We start from the raw sequence: 17,094 nt of genomic DNA, 5'->3' as shown, positions 1-17,094 counted from the left end.
GCCTTGGAAAGTTAAGGAGTACATGGTGCAGGACGGATCTTCACTGAAGAAAGGCTCAAAAATGGAAGTGAATTTAAGCTAGCTCATTCTTATGGCTTTACTCCCACTCCACGCACAGTGATTTAACTTCTCACCTGCTTGTTCTCTCTATGCAATGTGAACTACAACTGTGTATGTTAACTGAAGGAACAATGAATAGATTATCTGCCTATCAGTACAATAAATGATTGATATTGTTCATCCTGTGCAGCTGAAACCCTGGATTTTGCCTTATTTTAACAGTGTTAAAAAAAATATATATGATGTAATGTGACTGTTTGTTAATATCACCACAGTGGCAGATAAAGCATTTAGAGTGTTCAGACAAAAAATCATCACAGAAACTGGGATCTGTCTTCTAAGCATAAGCAAAGTTACCTGTCAAAGACTTGTTCCGAAGTCATCCTGCTTCTACCAGTCTTGGCAATCAGCTCTCTCGGTACAGCAGTTCTCAGCTACCTGCAGAGGGAATGCTTCTTGCAGTTATTTCTTATACATACTTGGATCAAAAGACAGTGATTTAGCAACACCATTCTAGCAAAGGTGTCTACTATATCAGTGCAAAGCTAAACTATAGCAAATACGGCTAAGTCAAAACTTCTGTAAAAAGTCCAGGTTTTCAAATCTCTTCAGTGCTCCTGGGCAGAGGTCTTAGAACTGGCAGGGTTCAGGTAGAACAAGGGTTAGGAAAATAAAAGAGGCGATGATAGGGAAGACGGCAAGCTTCTTTCTTCTGACAGATACTTAGGGACAAAAGAAGGTTGAAAGCAAAATATTCCATACTGTACATGTCAAATACAGATCAGAGCAGTGAGAGCCAGTAGTGCTTTATGTAAAATGAACGTCTCACAAAACATGCATACATTGCTGCTAGAACGCTGCTTACACTAGGATTAAGTATTTATTTCATTAGACAACATTAGAAAAAAAATTAGATTAATTTCCATTTGGCAACTTGTGCATTCATACTAAGCTCCCACCATAATCATTGGTTGTTGAGGTGTACTGAAATCCACCCCTGCTTGCTGCGTCTACAGAGAGGCTCAGAATCCATATTTAGGAACGTAAAATATATGCGGCCTGATTTTTGTAGTGCTGAGCACCTCCAAATCCCTCTGAAATCAACTGAAGTTGTTCTGCACCAATTAAAAACAGGCCAATGCACCCAAATCCCAGAGATCATTTTATTTTACTGTGCATTAAATTATCACATAAAGACTGGTGGGTTTTTTACCTAGTCTAAAGTGGGGTTCCAAGTTTGGTGACTACAACACAAGGATGCTCCATGGAATTAAATAAAGTTACAAATTTCCATGCAATTCAGCTTTTTATGGGTTATCAGCATGTGAAAAAAATCATAGAATTATAGGGTATTCAGAGTTGGAAGGGCCCCGCATCAAGTCCTGGCTCCATACAGGACCACCCAAAAATCAGACCAATGTCTGAGAGCGTTGTTCAAACGCTCCTTGAGCTCCAGCAGCTCGGTGCTGTGACCACTTCCCTGGGGAGCCTGTCCCAGTGCCTGGCCACCCTCTGGGTGCAGAACCTTTCCCTAACACCCAGCCTGACTCTCCCCTGTCCCAGCTCCATGCGGTTCCCTCGGGTCCTGTCGATGTCCCCAGAGAGCAGAGCTCAGCGCCTGCCCCTCCACTCACCTCGTGAGGGAGCTGCAGGCCGCCATGAGGCCTTCCCTCAGCCTGCTCTGCTCTGGGCTGAACAAACCAAGGGACCTCAGCTGCTCCTCATACGTCTTACCCTCTAGACCCCTCACCATCTTTGTAGCCCTCCTTTGGACACTCCCTAATAGTTTTATGTCCTTCTTACACTGTGGCATCTCAAACTGCACACAGTGCCTGAGGTGAGACCGCAGAGCGCGGAGCAGAGCAGGACAATCCCTTCCCTCGACTGGCTGGCGGTGCTGGGCCTGAGGCACCCCAGGGTAGGGTCGGCCCTCCTGGCTGCCAGGGCACACTGGTGACTCCAATTAAGCTTGCTGTCAACCAGAACCCCCAGACCCCTTCCACAGGGCTGCTCCCCAGCCTCTCGTCCCCCATTCTGCACGTACAGCCAAGGTTGTCCCACCCCAGATACAGAATCTGGCACTAGCTCTTGTTAAATTTCACACGGTTGGTGATTGTCCAGCCCTCTAATTTGTCAAGATTTCTCTGCAAGGCCTCTCTACCCTCAAGGGAGTCAACAGCTCCTCCTAATTTACTATTATCTGCAAACTCACTTAGTATGCATTCAAGTCCTGCATCCAGATCACTTATAAAAACATTCAAGGAAACTAGACTTAAAAAAAAAAAAAAAAAAAAGTAAACACAAAAGAAGGAGCTCATGTGCTGATGAACTTGGAAGCCCATATGGACATGCAGGAACCCATAACTTCCTCAAATAGCATCCACTTCTGCTTGTAAAGCAGATTCTCAAACTGGTAAATAACAGAAATATTCTCAACAGTAATTGAATTAAAGAGGAGGGAATTCCAAACCAAAGATTGACAGGAGTTCTTGTATCATTACTAAGAGGTAATACAACTAATCTCTTCATTAGCAACTTAAAATGCATAAATTGCTTATAAACCTCTACTATAATACAACGCCACTTTTAGAGTACAGAATTAATGTAAGTAAATGTAACAGAGATTCCAAGTAAACCAACAACTGAAATAAAAAGTGGAATTTCAAAATTTAATCAAGCAGTCAAGATGTACTTCTCAGTTGAAAACAGACAATGCATATTGCTTTGCTACAGTATGTCTGAGCTCATGGGAGTGGTAAGACCTTTGACTGACAGGTCAAGCAAAAGTCATTTTTTAAAAAGGGCACTTGCGTTCCAGTTTTCCTTGTAATCCGTGAAAATTAAACTGACAGTGCAACCCCACTGACTCCTTCTGTGATCTCCAGTGTACACCATCACTTTTTCTGATTCACTTACCTTCTTGCCCCTCCAACTTCATGAAATTATTAAGCTGCACAATACTTTTTTTCATATTCCCTTTTACCACCTGGCTCATTGGCAATCTGAAGTAGGGTCAGAAATGTAACAATCCCAAGGGAAATAAATCAGCATAATGCCGTGTGTAGAACATGGATACCATCTCCTGCCATTTTTGCTGTTTTCAATAAACCAGCTGTGATAGCTACGCTTTTTATGTCAGACTGAGAGAAGAATGCACAACATACAACTGCAGAGCATGCTTATGGGTTGGGCACCTTGTGGGACTTACTTTCTTGATCTTTCCCCCCATGTTTAACCCAAGACTTATGTTTTGTAAACTAAAAGTAACGTGCTAGTCTCCCTGCTTCAGATGATTAGGTCCTAAGGGAAAGCTGGAAAGCGTACCCACTGTGCAGTTCAAATGCAACAGCAATAACTTAAGGTCATGCAAATGTATTGCAATGTTGGAGACTGAACATGGTTATCTTGAATCTCATTCCAGTATTTTAACCATGTAACAAACCCTCCTACATTAGGACTTCTACATACCTGTGGATGCAAGAAACCAGTGGGAATTTACTTTTATCAAGTGCCCATCTCCAGAGGATACCCTAGTATCGTAAAGAAACACTTGATCACACCACAGCTCACAAACATACCTTTGAAAAAATTTTTTTGCAACTTTTTATTTTTAAGGTGTCAAAGCCTTATACACAATTGTGTCCGACGTGCAGAGAAATTTTAAGCATCTGCAAAGGATGACAAGCATAGAACAGTATATCTGGGCATAACTTCCCAGATATATAAATTACTTTTAGGGGATAGACATGGATATCCCATAAGAAATTTATCTCAGCAGTAGACCTGGCAAAACCCAAGATGCTTTGAAAACAAAGCTGTATGTTTAAGAGACATCTTCAAAGCTGCTTTAATTAGCACATTTTCATTGTTTTTATTATCTGTGGCACAGACAATATTCAGTCCCCCACAGGACCATCGCTCAGGAGAAACCTAGTATATGGAAACTGTATTATCATTCCACCAAGCCTGCACAGTTCACCCTTTCAGTAGAACATATGTTAGCTTGCTTCATCTTTGCATTAAGGCAATCAAATGATCCCAAATCAGAGGCTGGCAGATGTTAACATAGCCTGAAGTATGGGTAAAGCAACAAAATAGCTATTAGCACTTGGAGGAAGGTATCTTTGAGTTGCTTCTATATTCCTGATTTTTAAAATCACTATGTTTCATACAGCTGTGTCCATCCTTGTACATGTGGATGGCCTAGAAGTCAGGTTAAACAGAATTAAAAAAAAAAAAAAAGGCTTGGCTTTCAGGCTGTAAAGGCCAGCGCCTCTTAATTTATTTAAAGAATTCTATCAATTGTTTAAAGGGGGTGGGATAGGGCATGGGGTGCTAACATCAGGCAATCCCCTAATATGGAAAATACAACATTTTTATAATCATCATCTTATAACTAGTTTGACCCATGTTATTTGTGATGGATGAACTGACCAGGTTCAGAAGTAATGTCATCTTACAGATTCTCCAGTACCACTGAATTCAAATGAAATCTAGGGACTGCCCTCATCTCACACAAACTAAAAATCATTTGCTATTAATATTTAATTTTCAAGAACATTACTTTATTCACACTAAAGACAGAGCTACTTAAGAAGGCATTACTACCCCTTGAATGCCATTTTTAAAGTTTGGCGTAAAACAATTAACAGACTGAAAATGTCAAAAAGCCAAGACCAAGATTGTTATATATTTTAAAAATATTTTTAAGTAACCATATCAGTTACATTCCATCTCAGCGTATGTAGTACTTACTTCTAATGACTTGAAGTCTTGTTATTTGCAGTTTTAGGGCGTATGACTGAAGTGCAAACATTAGGACTTAATTTTTTTTCTTCAGTTTAACAATTATACTCAGGTACAATGGTTTTCAAATCCTACCGGAGCTACAATATTAAGAAATACTTGCATAGACATGAGAAACCAAAGAATCCTCTGAAATATTCTTTAAAAATGTAGATCATGGCATGGCTACAGAAGACATTAACCATAGAACAATAAAATTTTAATGAACTGTTGGTTTATGACTGATAACTGATTGAAAAAAAAAAGATGGAAAAAAAACAAGCTATATTCAAAACATGACAATTTCCAAATATTTTATTGAAATCAGCATACAAAAGATTTTTAAGGCTATTTCTCATTTGGTTATTTCTAAATATTCATGAAAAAGTAGTGGTTCATTTCCAGAATTCACCACCATACAGTTAGGTACATTAAGAGCCTTTTGTTTTCCTAATCATTGCTTCCATCATATCCCACTGCTCTTTGGTAACCTAAAAAAGAAAAGAGCATTTTATTGGAATTCCATATAATAATTACATATCCAAGTACATGAACATAAAATAGCAGGGAAGAAATTTAGTACCTTTTTCAACTCATTGAATTCTCCTGCCATAGAAACATATTCTCCACCATCCATTCTAATAACCTAGAGAAAACATAAACAGTATATTTAATAAGTGGTTTTCCTATAACATTTCCTTGTTCTGAACTGTGAAAGTCATTTTTATTGATTCAGACCAAAAACTAAAATCCATACTCAAAATAAGGTAATTCAATATTTTTTATGTTCTTCTTTAAAGGTACTAACCACCATACAATACAGTTAAAAGGTTAATAATGATTGTAAAGCTTCAAAGTAACAGTTTTGTTTAATTTCTGAAATACTATACTGTAACCAACATTTTAAAAAACATCAGCAAAACTCAGACCATCAGCATGTTGATTTTATAAACAAGATCAACTGTAACTTACTGCTCCATTAACCCAGCTTGCATAGTCACTGCAGAAATAGGCAGCAAGATTTGCTATTTCTTCTACAGTTCCCAGACGGCCACAGGGAATCCTCTCAATCATTTTCTTCTCAAATGCGCCTGTTGGGTCAAGGCGGCTAAAAGCACCCTGAGATTTAAGAGAAACATATGAAAAGAAATGTTTTAACTACATTACAAATTAAAACTAGACAGAAATCTGACTCTATGGAAAATTTAATAAGGAACTTAAAATTTGTGAGCAAAATGTCTACACCATCTTTTGTCAGTACGATAAAAAAGAATACAGGAAACAAAACAGAATTTATCACTGTTTTACTAATATGTGTCTACTGAGGGTGGCAAGCTGGAATTAAACATTTGTTTGGTATAGTCACCCACCATCTATTCACAAAAAAAAAGGAGGGGGGTTGTTTTCAAAAACACCCTTGATATAGACTTGAGGAAATAAACAAGACTCAAAATTGCTGCATAGACAGGGGAGAGGAAGGAGGGGAAATGAGCAGCAGCAAAAGCAACAGAAATAAATTTTATGTGGCACAGAGTACTAAAAAGATTCAGTTAAATTGTTGCAATAGCTAAACTAATTCACTCAAAGTTTTAATATTTGAATAGCTTAGAATTGAATGGGAAATAGAGTTTTTTGTTCTTCCTGTCTCCTCCACAAGGAAACAAATTCCTCAGGCAAAAATCAGAAACACATTAGTAATGTTTTTCTTAAGTTGCTGAAGTTATGAGAGTTAAAGCACACTGTAATTTCTGTAATCACGGCTCTACTCATGCCATTTACATTTTCTATAGGCATGTTTTTAAATGCCAATTTATAAGCTGAATAGCATTCCTCTTGTACGCTTCTTCCTTTTCCTAACATGACGTCCAGAAGCATTTTCTGAAGACACAGGTGTATCCCTTAAGTGGGAAAGCCTTGATTTTGCAATATGCTGGTTTAAGTAATAGAAATCTGCGTTTTTGTTTTCAGAGGAATTTGAACTTGGAACCAGTATGACAAACGTAATACTTTACTAAGAAAATATAGTGTCTCAAGTGGGAGGTATGCTATTAATTTAGATTAAAAAAATAAGAGGAGGTAGCATTACTGACATTTAAAGTAGTTACCTTGCCAAAAATTTTGAAATCTGAAAATTAAAGTGATCTTGCCACATGATATAGCACATGCTAAAAATTTATATAGATTCAAAAGGGAACAAGACAAACTAATGGAAGAAAAAATCCATCAAGATGACTACCATATGAAAAGATACCAGCTGTATCAAACTCTCTGGGCCATAGACTATCAGAGGAAACAAAGAATAAATATCATCACATGGCAGTTTGTTTGTTTGTTTTTTAATACTCTTAACTAAAAATCCACTTGGTACAAAACCTGGAGAACTTTCAGTCTGAGCTGTAATGTTGTTTTAACATTCTTACAACTCTGCTGATACTGTTACTTATCTATCTTTACAGTCAAAAAGGTAAAATTAAGTTGTACAGTGTAGCATCTAAGACTGACAAAACAAAAAGGAAAGAAAAGAAACAACCCTCTGCCCCACCCCACAAAACAACAGCAAAACCAACTGTGGAACATTTTATAGATAGCCATAATACCATTATTAGCTGTTAGAACTCATAACTGTAATATTTGGACTCTATGTGAAAGGGATTCTTCTCTCTTCTCTTGCAGCACTGCTTCCTTTTTTCTTCCTGTTCCAGCTGGTCTGGATTACTTCCTTGAAACCCTTCAATCCTCCTTTTCACTCTTACCAAAGCTTCACATTTTCTTGCTGACTTATTTTTCTCTTTCTAGTTTTGTGCTTTTCAACAAAACTAGTGAGATTCTGTTCTCATACACAGAAAAGAGACTCTGAAATTTCAGAATTGAGATGCTTTGTTTAAGGATTAGGAGTTCAGACAGAAAAAGGCAGTTGTACTCTGCCAAGTGTAAGAACTCACTTCACTTGACAAATTATGCATGTACATTCTTCAAATCCATATCTAAAAAAGAACATTAAAATATGTTGGTATTTCCCTCCTTTGAAACACTAAGAAAAAGTTTGTTTATATTAGCATAGTAGAAGGGGAAAGAGCAAGTTTCGTAAGTTCAAGAAATTCTACGTTACAAATGTATTATTAATAAGTAATGTGTTCAATATTCCAGCAGTCTTGGACTTCCAAGGAAATTATACCCTAATGTAACGGTTATAGAAGGGGTTAGACTATCTTAAAGGTAAGTCTCTACTACAAAGCATATTCAAGGATGTGTTTCACTTCATGCCATGTACCTTTGTTTTTATTGGACCTGGTTGAATCACATTGAATCTCATGCCATATTTACCCCACTCAGCCGCAAGAGACCTAAAAATTCATTAACAAAACGCATCAATATTTTAAACAATTACTTTAATAATGCTACTCAGTGCATATATATATATATATATATATATGTGTGTGTGTATATATATATATATATATATATTTATATTTATATTTATATTTATATTTATTCAAAACCAAATCAAACGTGTAAATACTAAAATTTGAGTCCTGAAACAGGTATTTCCACTTAAGGATTTTTTTCTTGGTTTTGTTGTTCTTAATAAAAACATTTATAAGTTAAAAAAAAATAAATCATGTTCACAAACAGAGGAATACTGATTTAACATATGCATCATAGATAAAGCAACAGTAAGGAGGGATTCTATCTCTCCCTCCAAGTATAGGTGATTTTGGCACCTAAATTCCTTGACAAACAGCCGTTAGACCACTGTCTTTCTCTGGTAGTTATGACCATCCAGTAAATATAAACATCTCCAACATTTTCAACGTAGCTCTCACATATTTTGAAATACCATGAAACAGACCTTAAATACTAAAATGGGACCAGTAGAATAAATTTGTTTTATGTATTTTCTCTGCATAAGCAGTACTTCAGATAGTTCATCTACTATGGTGAATGAAGAAACTGTGTCATAACGTCTTGGAAAAATATATGCTTAAGTTCCATTCAGCTCTACGGAACAGAAATTAAAACCATTGCTTATTTCTTCATATTTTTCTTGATACGGAATTCCACTTACTAAACAGCTGCCAAACTATTAAATGCCTTCTGCTGAAATGCAGAGGAGGAACTATTTTCTATCAAGGACTGCCCTATAGCTAACAATGGCAGAAGTCTTTTTGTTTGCTGAGTAACTTGGATATGACACATTGTTCTGAATTTTAATTGCAGACCTTGATTTAAGATGGTGATAGGAAAAAATTATTTATGAAACTAGCAAAAGTAGACTCTACCCAAACAAAGGGCAAAAGAAAGGTGAAGGTACTATAGACCTTGAACGTTTCCTCAGACAACTGCTTTTAAAGTGGTGGTTTGCCTATGAGAGACAGCAGAGAAAAAAAAAATGCAAAAGAACCTCATTATCGAAACTCTGTAATTGAAATTTTAGAATTTGTTATTGCCAAAAGATGTAGCTCCACTTCCCCACAACAACTTTGCATTTTAACTTTCCTGCACTGACTCCAACGCTCTTCTGGTTCTCTGAGAAGTTTATTCAACTTACAAACCCACAGGAAAAAAAAAAAAAAAAAAAGAAAGTCACCCTTTTTATAGTTTTGCTTTCCAGTGAAGTAGCAAGCTTAATAGGCTTAATGTTCTGGTTAAGTGCCACAGCAACGCAAGGCAGAGAGCAAAAGTATGCAGCTGGGAACACCTTTCCCAATGCACTGAAAGCAAGTTTATGTAACACAAACAACCCCAAGAAAGAAAAAACTGAACAACTAGCGGAGAGTGGCTAAAGGGGATCGGAGAAGAAACATGCCGAGAAAAACACGCACCCCAGTGTGAATGCCACTCATACAGCAGCAAGCGACTTATGACTTTTTAAAAGGATAATTTATCTTCCAGCATCTGATGCACTTAGGAACCCAGTCTGTTCCACAATCTTTGTAAACAAAAGTACTTCAACCAAAGAAATGCTGACTCCGTTGTTATTCTCCTCTTCTAACCACAGAAGATGGGTTTTGGTGATATTATTCCATTCAAAAGTAATAAAAGTGTTTAAAGTTTACTGAAGACAGCACAGATGAAAATCCTAAGCAGGTAAATTCCTGATAATTACATTTGTTTTTAGACACGTGCACACAGTTTTCACTTTTTTGCCCTGATAAAAATTATCACAGTAACAAGCAGTTAACACTTCTTTCTGGAAGAAGCTGTCAGCATGCTATTTCCTTGCTAGAACACTGGAGGCTGGAAGGTTCTCTGATGATATAATGGCATGGGAGGACTATACTAACTAGCTTAGCTTGGTTTTTATATTTCTTCAATTGCAAAGAAGTGAAAAGCAGAACAAACATTTTGCTCTATTACTCACTTGCTCATTGCTTCGACACCAGCTTTGGCAGAGGCACTCGGTAACACAAATCCTGAACCACTCTCTGCATAAATTGTTGTAATAGCCAGGAATGCTGCTCCTGGAAGTTGCAGAAACATTTTAAAAATAAGTCAACGAAAACAATACACACAAAGATCAAATGCTGAATGTAAGGTAAAAAGCACCCTCAACAGTACAAAACTTTTTAGCTCAAGTGTCAGGGAATCATATGGCTCTGGGCTGTAAGAAGGTTTTAAGAAAATACAATCTTGGAAGTCCTTTTTATTTCAGTTCCCCCTTTTCCATGAATGTTAGAGTTCTTCCATATAAGTGGAAACAGGTGTTGATTAGGCTCTAAAGCTTAATCTAAACCTTCAGGCTTCTACTGATAATCAACGTATATACATAAAATCACGGACTAGAGTGAAGGCCCAAGCTCTTACAGTGCCTTTTTAGAAGCTGCCCTAGCCTAGTAGTTACTAATGGGTATTTTGTTCTAATTTCATCAATATAGCTAGAGCTATTAGTCAAATCCTACACCTGTGAATTTTAATTATTTATATATTAACAAGTTGAGAAGGAAAACGTAAAGTGTTATGCTGACTTGATGTTCATTTAAATAAGCATCACATATTCAGTTGCTTAATGAAACCAAGATATATATAGAAGACCCAAAAGGAAGAAATAACATGCTTTAAACAAAGCCTTATTTTTTTTCCAGTTTTTACTAATGTTTTACAATTAGTACAAACTCTGCAATCTACAATAAAATAATTGCTAACCAGTCCTACTCTGTGATTTTTAAGTATGGCTTTACTCAAAAAGAACTTTCTAGAAAAGACATAGTGTTAAAATTGTGGCTATGATACATAACCATATGTAGCCTTACATTGTAACGCAAGGAAAGCTTGTAATAATATGTTACAAGGCTTATTTACCATTTATCTTAAATTTAAGGTACCTTTTTGGGCTTTTATGAGTTCCTTTCCAATTTCCAGCGTTACAAAAGCAGTACCATTAAGCACGATATCAGTTATAGTTTTCCATGCATTAGCAGAAAGTCGTTCAGAAGGGGAAATAAAGTTTCCTGCTGCATTGTTTATCACAACCTGAAACAGAAAGAAAGAGTTTACTAAAAATAATTCTTACTGAGAAAAAAGCAGAGAATTTATAAGGAACTTCTTAGTGTACCTGGGTAGAACAGTAAAAATAGCCTTGGCTTTGGGACTACAGCCTTTTCAAATGGGGTACAGTGTAGGGAAGAGAGAAAATAATCCATCAGAAATTTCACATCTATGCTGCAGATGTTAAAACAGAAAATAGCCGTATTTCCAAACTGCTCTATGTTACTAGTCCAGTACTGAAGAGCTGAAAATGTAGAGGATGACTTAAGTACCTTCCCTACTGTCTCAACTGTGTCCTAACAGAAAAGTTTGTCCCAGATACCCAGATTTACAGCATTCATAGACATACCTGTTGTGCCTGTCATTAAAGAGAAGAACTAGACATTCAATAGAGCCTACAATCTCTCTTAAAGGCAAAAAAAAAGTGAAATTGAAGAGACAGGAAATGCTTATAAAGAACAAGATGTGGGCAATATTTATTCAGAAAATTACTGATGTAATAAAACATTACAAAGAGAGCAAGAAGTCTCCTCCCACCCTACACACACTTAAAACCTGGAGATGATAATATGTTTTGGCCAGAAACTGCAGTAACTAGTAGTCAAAACTACATCCAGAGTAATACGTCTACGTATCAGGACAGTGAGCTGGTTTATTTTATATCACTGATATAGCATGCAGCTATGAGAAATACTTTCTCCACTTCTTATTCACACATTTAGAATTCATCAGGTTCTCCTTCATTTTTATATGAAGCTATTGCTGAAAGCAAAATGTCTATAGGAAACCGATAACAGTTTTAAATCTACAGAAAACCATTCTAAATCACACTGAATATCCTTTACCTTGATGTTAACACCCTCATCACACTTTCTAATCAGCTAGCACAATCTGAGTTGCTCTGACTACAATGAAATCAGGATTTATGGCCTATCATTGCTTAGACTCCAACAGACAACAACCCTTCCCAGGGCAAGGGGCTAACATTAATGCTCTGTGTTTTGCGCCAAACTATTAAAAGATGTTTACTTTGACTGAAGATTTTTTCTTCATTTCAGCAGCAGTTAATTTTCAAGTTGGAACCTTCCTTGTGTATTTTAGCAAGTCAAGCAAGGACCAAAGGTGTTTAGGACTATTTCTGCTTCTAATTTAAGACATTGTATTAAAAACCAACAGGTGTTATTAGATACCAGCACAGGTAAAACATCTTTTCAGGAGGACTTTTGAGCAGTATTCTGTTCACTTAACTAAAAGAATCCCACTGAAACTATTCCACTGCTTACAAATAAACTGTTAGTCCTTAAACCAAGTACAACAACTAGAGTATTTTAAGAACTATGTAAGAAGTATAGCCAGTTTAGCTGTCAATGTTAGCTTTATCTTGAAGTTCTGCCACTTTCTGTCTAGTCTCTTTAGATTTCATTAACTTTCAATCACAGTCATTTCCTTCATACATATGCAGAGTATTTTCAATAATGAAGACTGCAGATCTTTCCTTTCACTAAAATACTCACATCAGGATGCCCTGCCACTTGAATTAGTTCAGCAACAGCATTCTTAACAGAAACTGGATCTCTCACATCACACTGGATGGCATAGACCTGTGTGATAATGGAAGAAGAAGCATATAAATGCATAAAATCCCTACAACCCATTTAATGTATAACATTCACAATTCTGTAAAATTTACCTTATTCCCCGTTTTTGAAGAAATTTCCTCTGCTGTTCCTTTCAAAACATCAAGCTTCCTAGAAATAAGTATATAATGACAGTGAATTTCAATTAAATGCAATTACAATTCAGATAAGAGCTGATTAATCTTTTCAGAGCAAATACAAGCTAATTTTTAAAATATTATTTAATGCATGCACACATATGCGTATTGATTTTCACAAAAATAACTTCAAAATAAGAATTATACTCAGTTACTAACTTTCTGAAAGTTAGATAGATCTAAGTAATTTTGTCTTATTACTACTTAGAAGTAACTCAGAAGTGTCTGAAGGAGAAGACTAACATTAAACTAATCGAGTGTAGTACACAAGCAAAATGCTTCCATTCTGAGTACACAATCATAATAAACTTAGCTTTAGCTATTACTCTATTCGTACTTTAGAAGGGACTTATGCATTCAGATTTAAAACTAATATCTGAATCACTACTTAGAAGACTGTCACAATACTTATTTTGATTAAAAATGAGATTGTTTTTCTTGTCTTTACTCTAGTGCTTAGAGAACTGTAGCAGGACTATCTTTGCTAAGAATTAAGATGAATGATTGTAATTCTTTATTGCAATTAAAATCTATCTGAAGAACACCCACAGTAATACAAGATGTCCACTAATGTCATTCTACTTTGTATTCTCCTTTATGCTGTAGTAGAATTTATGTCATATTCTGGGTTATTTTGCTGCCACGTTTCCTGAAGAATTTTTCCAAGTTTAGCTTATTTCTTCCTACTGCTGGTTATGCTGCAGCTCCATCTAAACAATTTCACATTGGACATTTGCACACAGATCAACTGATTTTTGGTATTTATAGTATTACATTATAATTACAAGTGTACTGAAATAAAGTAAACAGAATACATTTTTCCAGTTGATGAAGAAGAAAACAAAACCAATCCACTCAGCATTCGATACTAAATGAAAGCTCTAAAGTGTGTTCGCTAATACTTACCGGCTTGCTATAACACACTTGGCACCCAAACTGGACAAGGCTGTCGTCATGCCTTTGCCAAGCCCAGTACCTCCACCGGTTACAAAGGCTACTTTCCCTTGAAAGGTATTTGGTGGCAACATCACTTTTTGAAGAGGTGAAAAGAATGCAGCCTGCGGTGCATTGCTGTCTTGAAGTAACACATTTGGCCCACGGCTAAAAAACTGGAAGAAAAAAAAAGAGGAAGGTTTTTTCTTATTTCCATATACAGGTTCGTTACTCAAGATTAGATTTGCTTCTGACAGTGAAGATAACAACCATAACTACCTTCCTATCATTATAAACTGAATGTAAGAATGATTAATTGCATTTGCATGAAGGCGTTTTAGTGTAATACAAATAGTAAACCAGGAAAGCACCTGAGCTGTTTTTAGACATTCCATTCCAACTAAAGAATTATTGAAAAATATTTTAATCGTGATTTTTATTATTCTGTATATTAGTTATTTTTATGACTGTCACTTTTACTAAGGTATGTGGAAATCCTTCACCAACAAATTATACATTTACAGCAGGACTTGGGCTTCAGATTCAGATACAAATTGTACTTTAAGTATTAGTAGTTTAGCCCTAATAAGTACATGTGATTTTGAAATTACTTATCTATACATTCACAGATTCAAAAGCTTCACTAGCAGTGCCAAGGCTTTGAACCTTTACTACAATGAAACATTACCCTTAACTGGCTTAAATTAGGTAGAATCAAACTCCAAAAGACCTGTCCCAGTAATTTCTGGGGCTGCTAAACAAACTAATGCCATTTTGCAATCTGTGAAACATTAGGTCATTCCAGCATCAGATGGAATCCAGCCCTAAAATAACTACTGAATTAAATACTTCGGCACAGCAGCATTACAGTAAAAATGCAGACTGTCCCAAATTATTTAGAATACAGATGTTACCTCAATCTGGAGCTGGAAACATTTCTAAGAAAGACAAGACTAGACCATTTTTATAGTGAAAAAAAAAAAAAAATAGAAGAACGCATGCTCTGTTTATTTTCTCCAATACTAATTTGTACTTGAGTCCTTGATGTGTCTATTTCACTACAAAAAAAATAGTATAATTTTAGGAAGACTGCATGTTTACTTTTATACGTTGTTGCAAAAAAAAGCATAAAATTGTTCAACATCTTTCCAGTTGCCACCAAGAAGAAAGGTTATTTTAAAATAGTACAAATATTACAAGTTATTGTTCTAAATACTAATTCAAATTTCTAACTCTGAAGTTAACAGATCGTATTTTTAGCAGTAGTTGAATAATCTCTAGGTGCCATAGCTATGACATCCAGGGATGCAAATTTCACAGATCTTAAAGTTGGCCTGAGAAAGCGCGCATGCAAATCTTTTTATGTGATAATACACTTGTGTATGAGTAACACTGGTGAAAACAGATGGTAGAATCATGGAATACACTGCCAATTTAATGGACCTCATGTTCCAAGCAAATGATGAAACAAAAACTAAGACTGAGGAAGAGCTGGGAGCACTCTGTAGAATAAAATCAAGAAAGTAAAGGTCAAACTAAAGCTGGATTTATCGTGAAACTAAAGCAATGCAGCAAGTCCCACAGCACTTACATTAAATGCATATTTTGGTGATTATTTCTGGAACTTGGACTCCTCAGCTAATATGCAATGGCTTCTCACACACACATGCAAAAATCCATAAACTGTTTTAAGCAATACAAGCAGCTCATATAGAAAAAAAAAATGGATATATTTTTCTGAAATAAAGTTCTACTGATCAGATCTGCCACCAGATGTCTGTAATACACTGATTTTTTTTTAATTATCCCAACAAAAAAAACAAATTCGCTTATTTTCACTGAATACCACAATACTCCTAAGGCTCCAGGAAAGGGGTGGGTGAGGATTCTCTCTGAGGATTTCACAGCTCCCTGCTCCGTTCGGGTATGCAGGGACAGATGAGGACTCTGAAAACCTTCAGTTCATGGCAGACACCCCAAACCAAGATGTCATAGGGAGTCCCCATGCCCCCAGGATAAGATTACCCCTCCAAAGGTGCTACACGTTGGCCACAGCCCGCTCCTTTACTCACATCACTACAGAAACTGTGCAAGCAGCTCTCCTCCTGCTGAAGGAGGAGGAGGAGGAAGCAGGCCACAGTATGGGCTTTAAGACGGCACCAAGATTAATAAATTAACAGCATCGAGTAGCCGGTGAGGTTGGTATGATTCAGCAGTCTTCTCGTGAGACTGCTACAGTCTCATTAGCAGTTTCACGAGGGGCTTCCTTGACAGGAGTCATTCAATTTAATCTTGCCAGCATTTAAAGTCTAGGCGTTCAATTAAATCTCAGGTGTAAAGAGAAGTATAAATAAGCCAGGAAACAGGGTAAAAACAAAAACACGAAGAGGAGAACAAACAAACAAATCCCCCTCAGCCGGGGGGTGGAAGTAAATCATGAAACTACTACAAAAGGTCCTCCCGGAGGCAGTCAGTTGTAGGAAGCACTCTGCCTGGGCAGAGTTCGCTAGAAAAGGCCCTCAGCAACACCCACACAGGAACCAGCCGTGTCACTACTTTGACAGCAACATTCACACTTCAGACAAATTACACCCCGCAACTCTGCCAACGGGACCAAAGGGCGGTACTGACACTTCCAACCCCTGCCGTCCACCCTGAAGGAAAGCAGGGGACAAAGGGGCTCTGAGGGGCTCAAAGGGGCTCAAAGGGGACAAAGGGACCTGACCCTTCGGGGGTCCTCCCCCAGCTACCATCAGCCCCTCGACACCGCTCCGGCACGGCGAGACGGCTCCCCGCGGCTGCGGGCGGCTCTGACACCGCAAGGGCAGCCTGGGCAGATCGGGTGAGAGGACTGGCGGAGCCCCCCTACGGGCCTGCCCGCACTCGGCTCCCCGGGAGCGCCTTACCCGCCTGCCGCCGGACAAGGAGACCGAGGCGCCGCCGCGCGCACCGCTCCGCCACAGCAGCGCTGCTGCCGCTGCCATTTCGTCGAGCCTCGGGGGGCGGGCGCCGGGCTGTGCGCCTGCTCCGCAGGCCCAGGCGGGGCGGCTGCACCG

At 37.6% G+C, this 17,094-nt stretch overlaps 1 protein-coding gene across 1 annotated transcript; it reads right to left on the bottom strand.

The window, feature by feature from the left end:
* Positions 1-5,145: 5,145 nt before the first annotated feature.
* On the bottom strand, positions 5,146-17,094 carry DECR1 (2,4-dienoyl-CoA reductase 1). The gene is made up of 10 exons (XM_040546434.1): positions 16,945-17,094; positions 14,012-14,214; positions 13,022-13,079; positions 12,846-12,932; positions 11,169-11,316; positions 10,208-10,307; positions 8,117-8,189; positions 5,818-5,964; positions 5,429-5,491; positions 5,146-5,336 (listed from the first exon to the last, which is right to left on the bottom strand). Exons 1-10 carry the CDS (start codon positions 17,020-17,022, stop codon positions 5,277-5,279), a joined length of 1,017 nt encoding a protein of 338 aa, XP_040402368.1. The 5' UTR covers positions 17,023-17,094; the 3' UTR covers positions 5,146-5,276.

The sequence above is a fragment of the Cygnus olor genome, chromosome 2 (assembly GCF_009769625.2).
Source record: "Cygnus olor isolate bCygOlo1 chromosome 2, bCygOlo1.pri.v2, whole genome shotgun sequence".
NCBI lineage: Eukaryota > Metazoa > Chordata > Aves > Anseriformes > Anatidae > Cygnus > Cygnus olor.
This window is presented reverse-complemented; position numbering and strand designations above follow the sequence as displayed.